Below are 7,338 nucleotides of genomic sequence, written 5' to 3'. Positions count from 1 at the left end.
TCTCCACTAACATCAAGGCGGTGACCCGCTCCTGTAGGTTCATGCTCTACAACATTCGCAGAGTACGACCCTGCCTCACACAGGAAGCGGCGCAGGTCCTAATCCAGGCACTTGTCATCTCCCGTCTGGATTACTGCAACTCGCTGTTGGCTGGGCTCCCTGCCTGTGCCATCAAACCCCTACAACTCATCCAGAACGCCGCAGCCCGTCTGGTGTTCAACCTTCCCAAGTTCTCTCACGTCACCCCGCTCCTCCGCTCTCTCCACTGGCTTCCAGTTGAAGCTCGCATCCGCTACAAGACCATGGTGCTTGCCTACGGAGCTGTGAGGGGAACGGCACCTCCGTACCTTCAGGCTCTGATCAGGCCCTACACCCAAACAAGGGCACTGCGTTCATCCACCTCTGGCCTGCTCGCCTCCCTACCTCTGAGGAAGCACAGTTCCCGCTCAGCCCAGTCAAAACTGTTCGCCGCTCTGGCACCCCAATGGTGGAACAATCTCCCTCACGATGCCAGGACAGCGGAGTCAATCACCACCTTCCGGAGACACCTGAAACCCCACCTCTTTAAGGAATACCTGGGATAGGATAAAGTAATCCTTCTAACCCCCCCCTTTAAAGGATTTAGATGCACTATTGTAAAGTGTTTGTTCAACTGGATATTATAGGTGAATGCACCAATTTGTAAGTCGCTCTGGATAAGAGCTTCTGCTAAATGACTTAAATGTATGTAAATGTAAGAAGTATTTAAGGAAGAACTTATGATGTCATTTCAGTTCTCTGTTTTGCCCTGCGAGGTGTTACAGTGAACCCGTATATACGAACATTGCATTTATCACTATTTACTTAGCTTAATAAACAGCTGTGAAACAGTACTAGAGACCAGAGTTTCTCTTTGTCCTGACACCAGATTTGAATTGACGCAACCTAACATGGAATGTCTGCTTGCACGGGAACAATGTTACGTTTCTAACATTTATGGTTGAGATTTAATTAATATAAATATCAACTATGCACATTATGACTCTCATTAACAAGTGATGCAGACGTCACGCAGACATTAGTATCATGTCAGGTGTACCACCTGGTTGCCTAGGCTTATATATGTCCCTTATCACCCCCCATACAGGACCGTTGGCTACAGCAGCACCTGAAAACTAGGTCAATGAATGTGTGGCGGCTCTCCTACATCTGGATGCGTGTGCAGCAGCCTACTGCATGGGGACTACTGTGATGGAACAGCTTCGCAGAGCAGAAAGAATGGAAATAATGTCCTGAAAAGTGGTTGTCTCCGTGGATCAGTATACCACTACAACCCATCATCCCCAAGCCCACTGATGCCAACGCAGCAAGTGACCGCGCATTGCTCGCAGCGGCAATAAGGACCAACACCTTAATTATCAGGCCGTGGTGACATAGACGGTCTAAGCACAGCAGTCACCTTTAATTCTGCGCCGCAACACAGCAACAATTAGGATTTAAATCGCTGTTATATATTTTGCATTTCTTTCGCCGGCAGCTGCTGCTGCTGCGGTAACACCCCTCTTTGTAGATCGCGTGCACTCCTCCTCCCTCCTCCCTTCCTTCCCGGAGCGGCTGGGTGGACTGGTGGGGCTATGGAGGATGCAGGTGAGATGAGGAAGACATCCACGGTACCGGAGATTAAACCGTTGGATCAGTACGACTTCAACCGAGCCAAGGTGTGCGCCAGCGTCCGGTGGCTACTGGCGAAGTCCTACGGATCCGCAGGTAAGATGGGCTTTATTTATCATGGGCGATTTACCGGTTGACGTTTCTCCCGTTATTGATGCAGTTGGCCGGTGTCCCTAGGCTATAACGGGGAAATGGACAGGCCACAGAGGTTCATGTTTTTCCCAGGGCGTCTATTGGACAGAATCACGGATATTTACTGTTAATAATAATGGAATAATTATATTTTATTCGAAAAAGGTTTATGTTGTCAAGGCTACGATGTGTCTGATTATAGACTACAGCTAGATGTGACAGGCGACTCACGCACAAAGCATCTCAAACGCTCACACCCATGCTTCTATCCTCTTCATCACAGGCTGTTGGCTACTGCTTCTCTGGCCATTTCACTCTCACAGGTGAACGCGTTGAATGCCATATGTTACAGAGTATCTGTTCATTCACCTTTTTATTTTGTATTTTAAATCAGGTGATTCTATAGGTTCAGAAATCAGAATGGTTAAGAAAGAGAAGGCCTTGATTCAAAGGGGCAGCTGTTCGCCTACAGACGTATGGGCGGAGGAGGATAACGTCACCGCCTTCCTCTTTTACTTCTATCGTCAGTTAATCTATTATTTATATCGCGGCCTGTAATACTATTGGACGATAATATAGGCCTAAACTCCAAGATCAACAGGCCTATCTGCTAGTTAAATGTGTTGCACGCGCCACATATCAGGCTAATATGAGTGTAGGCCTATGCCACCGCGTGCGTGGTAGCCTAAATGGATATCCCTTCCATATGTGTGTCAGTGTTACACGCGCACACGCATAGGCTACATCACCGTGGTCCAGCGTCCTCGTAGCCATACGCATGCATTGCTTGTGTGTTATAGGTTCACACAATCGTGTGAAGGTGACACTGCCACTCATATAGCCTGTGGTTAAACGTCAGCTATACAGCTGCCACAAAGGGACAAGCTTCCACCACCACTGATAGGCGAAGTGGATAGATTATGACCACGTTGCTTTCACCTGCCAATTTATATCAGATTAGCGATTGTACCCCTACCATTAAGGAAAGGAGACGAGGAAAGGATATCATCTCGCCTAATCGTTTTTATGTAGCCTACACATTTCCCTGCAGTTGCACCTGGGGGTTCCCTTTGTCAACCTACAGGCCTGCTAACACGTCCATTTTGTAGAATTGTAATGTCCTCTGCAGCGCGCAGTAGGACGCAACGTCTTGGAAGGTTCAGATAGAAGTAGCCTATGTAGAAAACAATGCATGTAAAATATGGGACATGTAGATTATGAGACATGTAGATTATGAGACATGTAGAATAGGGAACATGTAGAATATAGAACATGTAGGCCTATAGTTGATTTAACCTTTATTTTGGCAGGGAGTCGTAATAACCTCAGCTCTGTTCATGGCAGTTCTATCGGGAACATTTTATTTGGATAGTTTGTAGATGGTTTGTAGATATTCAATAACTGTCAACAACATTTCAACTAACTATCCACTAACCCTTACCCTAACACTAACCCTTATTCCAAACCTAACCGTGACCTTAACAAGCAGTTGCTTATCAACAGTGTGTTGATTGTATGACCGTCTGTAGAGCATCTATATGGGGCCATCCAGATAAAGTGGGAGCATTCTATCTACATGTGGCTACAGAACGTGGTATTGGGGTCTTGGGGTGGAGAGTGGACTGAGGATTGGTTATTAGGGAAATAGAGAAAGTGTAGTTTATTCCTGTAGGAGCGTTCAATAGCAGCCTGTCTGTCTATCGTGAGTTTGAGCCTCTTAACTGTATCGATTCCCGTATGTAGAAGGCTACCTGATGTATGTTGAAGGCTACCTGCCGTATGTTGAAGGCTACCTGATGTATGTTGAAGGCTACCTGCCGTATGTTGAAGGCTACCTGATGTATGTTGAAGGCTACCTGACGTATGTTGAAGGCTACCTGACGTATGTAGAAGGCTACCTGATGTATGTTGAAGGCTACCTGCCGTATGTTGAAGGCTACCTGCCGTATGTTGAAGGCTACCTGCCGTATGATGAAGGCTACCTGCCGTATGTTGAAGGCTACCTGCCGTATGATGAAGGCTACCTGACGTATGTTGAAGGCTACCTGATGTATGTTGAAGGCTACCTGACGTATGTTGAAGGCTACCTGACGTATGATGAAGGCTACCTGACGTATGATGAAGGCTACCTGACGTATGTAGAAAGCTACCTGCCGTATGTAGAAGGCTACCTGCCGTATGTTGAAGGCTACCTGCCGTATGTTGAAGGCTACCTGCCGTATGTTGAAGGCTACCTGCCGTATGTAGAAGGCTACCTGCCGTATGTAGAAGGCTACCTGCCGTATGTTGAAGGCTACCTGCCGTATGTTGAAGGCTACCTGCCGTATGTTGAAGGCTACCTGCCGTATGTTGAAAGCTACCTGCCGTATGTAGAAGGCTACCTGCCGTATGTAGAAGGCTACCTGCCGTATGTAGAAGGCTACCTGCCGTATGTTGAAGGCTACCTGCCGTATGTTGAAGGCTACCTGACGTATGATGAAGGCTACCTGCCGTATGTAGAAGGCTACCTGCCGTATGTTGAAGGCTACCTGCCGTATGTTGAAGGCTACCTGCCGTATGTTGAAGGCTACCTGCCGTATGTTGAAGGCTACCTGCCGTATGTTGAAGGCTACCTGCCGTATGTTGAAGGCTACCTGCCGTATGTTGAAGGCTACCTGCCGTATGTTGAAGGCTACCTGCCGTATGTTGAAGGCTACCTGCCGTATGTAGAAGGCTACCTGACGTATGTAGAAGGCTACCTGACGTATGTTGAAGGCTACCTGCCGTATGTTGAAGGCTACCTGCCGTATGTTGAAGGCTACCTGACGTATGATGAAGGCTACCTGACGTATGATGAAGGCTACCTGCCGTATGTTGAAGGCTACCTGCCGTATGTTGAAGGCTACCTGCCGTATGATGAAGGCTACCTGCCGTATGTTGAAGGCTACCTGACGTATGTAGAAGGCTACCTGCCGTATGTTGAAGGCTACCTGACGTATGTAGAAGGCTACCTGACGTATGTAGAAGGCTACCTGACGTATGTAGAAGGCTACCTGCCGTATGTTGAAGGCTACCTGACGTATGTAGAAGGCTACCTGCCGTATGTTGAAGGCTACCTGACGTAAGTAGCCTTTTCCCAATAGAAATCTCAGTCAGCCCAATGCGGAAGTTGAAAAACAAACGTCAACATCTGGCACACTCACTGCACAGATGCACTCTGTCGTGCACTGTAACATCGGTATTATAGTGTAAACGGTTAAAGTAAGTGTCTTCATCAAGGTTAAGTGACTTCTAAATCTATAAGAGATCAATAGAGGATCCTGTGTCAGACATGATGTCTGTGTGTGTGTGTGTGTGTGTGTGTGTGTGTGTGTCAAGGACCATAGTCCTGCTGATAACAATGGCTGTAAACATAGTGTGTCCTATCAGACGCAGCCTAGATCAGATCCCTCTCCTTCTTCCCCTTTCTGTGTTAATGAACACATTCCATTGTGTGTGTTTAGTTTAGGCTCCAGTGTGTGTGTGTGTCTTTACCACAGGAGGTTGGTGGTATCTTAATTGGGGAGGATGGGCTCATGGTAATGACTGGAGCAGAATCAGTGGAATGGTATCAAATACAACAAACACAGTTTCCAGATGTTTGTTGCCATTCCATTTGCTCCGTTCCAGCCATTATTATGAGCCGTCCTCCCCTCAGCAGCCTCCACTGGTCCTTACATAGCTGTGTATGTTGTATACAACCCTCCTTGCCATACAGTCTCAGTCAAAGCCTCTGTTTGTTTTGAACCTCCACTGCCCTGTGTGTGTTTCTGCTGTTTTAACGTTCTTAACCTGTTTCTACTGGATTAGATTAGCATGATGCTAATTGGGTTAGCTGGGCCCCGCTCAGCAGTCCAGAGCCACAGTCATTCCTTTTGATTGAGACGGAATGGCTTTCCCCTCTTTTGCCGTTGCAATGGCAACCAGCGTTCCATTTATCCCCAGTGTTCTGTAGCTTGAATACACAGAGTTGAACCTAGTACAGTTTAGTGTGTTTGTGTGTGTGTGTTTTAAAAATATATATATATATTTCACCTTTATTTAACCAGGTAGGCAAGTTGAGAACAAGTTCTCATTTACAACTGCGACCTGGCGAAGATAAAGCAAAGCAGTTCGACAATATACAACAACACAGAGTTACACATGGAGTAAACAATAAACAAGCCAATAACACAATAAACAAGTCAATGATACAGTAGAAAAAAGTAAGTCTATATACAGTGTGTGCAAAAGGCATGAGGAGGTAGGCAATAAATAGGCCATAGGAGCGAATAATTACAATTTAGCAGATTAACACTGGAGTGATAAATGAGCAGATGATGATGTGCATGTAGAGATACTGGTGTGCAAAAGAGCAGAAAAGTAAATCAAATAAAAACAGTATGGGGATGAGGTAGGTAGATTGGGTGGGCAATTTACAGATTGACTATGTGTGTGTGTGTGTTTGTGTGTGTGTGTCAAGGACCATAGTCCTGCTGATAACAATGGCTGTAAACATAATGTGTCCTATCAGACACAGCCTAGATCAGATCCCTCTCCTTCTTCCCCTTGCTCCCTCTATCAACAGCCCACCTGAAATTATTGTCCTCTCTCTTTCTTCTTGGAGCCCACTCCAATAGAGGAAGGAGAAGAGGAGAGAGGAGGAGGAGGGGAGTAGTCCAGTCCAGAGTTAGATATTTCTTCCTTCCTTGCCAGTGGGAGAGCTGCTCCAATCTCTCCGAACATCCTTCCCTCTCCTAGAGCAGCAGAGCAAGGGGATTTGGGTCCCTGAGCCCAGCCGAGGGATGTGTGTGTTGCAGTGCGGCATGGCACCCCACACCCACCCACACACACACACACACACACACACACACACACACACACACACACACACACACACACACACACACACACACACACACACACACACACACACACACACACACACACACACACACACACACACTGTCGCCTGGCTGAGTTGTTCATGCAGATGATGACATTATATATGTCCTCTGTGTGATATGCCTGTCTAGAGAGAGAGAGATGAAGAGAGAGAGAGTCTGTACATTCACTCTTTCATCCTTTCTTTCTCTCTGTAGTAATTGATTGAGAGTGGGAGAGAGTGAGATAGAGGGGGGGAGAGAGAGATAGAGAGGGGGGAGAGAGAGAATGTTCAGGTAGTCCTACAGTTATAACTCTATAGGTTGTCCTCTGTACCCCTGTAGAGAATGTTCAGATAGTTCTATAGTTATAACTCTATAGGTTGTCCTCTGGCTCCCTGTAGAGAATGTTCAGGTAGTTCTACAGTTATAATTCTAACTCTATAGGTTGTCCTCTGTACCCCTGTAGAGAATGTTCAGGTAGTTCTACAGTTATAACTCTATAGATTGTCCTCTGTCTCCCTGTAGAGAATGTTCAGGTAGTTCTACAGTTACAACTCTATAGGTTGTCCTCTGGCTCCCTGTAGAGAATGTTCAGGTAGTTCTACAGTTATAACTCTATAGGTTGTCCTCTGTCCCCTTGTAGAGAATGTTCAGGTAGTTCTACAGTTATAAC

At 46.4% G+C, this 7,338-nt stretch overlaps 1 protein-coding gene across 4 annotated transcripts in view; it reads left to right on the top strand.

Moving 5' to 3' along the window:
* The first annotated feature begins 1,180 nt into the window (after positions 1 to 1,180).
* LOC115178309 (calmodulin-regulated spectrin-associated protein 3) overlaps positions 1,181 to 7,338 on the top strand; it is a 41,496-nt gene continuing 35,338 nt past the window's right edge. For 3 of the 4 annotated variants that reach the window (XM_029739433.1, XM_029739431.1, XM_029739430.1), the window contains exon 1: positions 1,181 to 1,746. In XM_029739433.1, coding sequence (XP_029595293.1) covers positions 1,614 to 1,746 — 133 coding nt within the window. In that variant the 5' untranslated portion in view covers positions 1,181 to 1,613. Of the gene's footprint in view, positions 1,747 to 2,032; positions 2,106 to 7,338 lie in introns of those variants that run through there. The other variant, XM_029739432.1, reaches the window with a different exon arrangement.

This window comes from Salmo trutta, chromosome 38 (genome assembly GCF_901001165.1).
Source record: "Salmo trutta chromosome 38, fSalTru1.1, whole genome shotgun sequence".
Classification (NCBI taxonomy): Eukaryota; Metazoa; Chordata; class Actinopteri; order Salmoniformes; family Salmonidae; genus Salmo; species Salmo trutta.
This window is presented reverse-complemented; position numbering and strand designations above follow the sequence as displayed.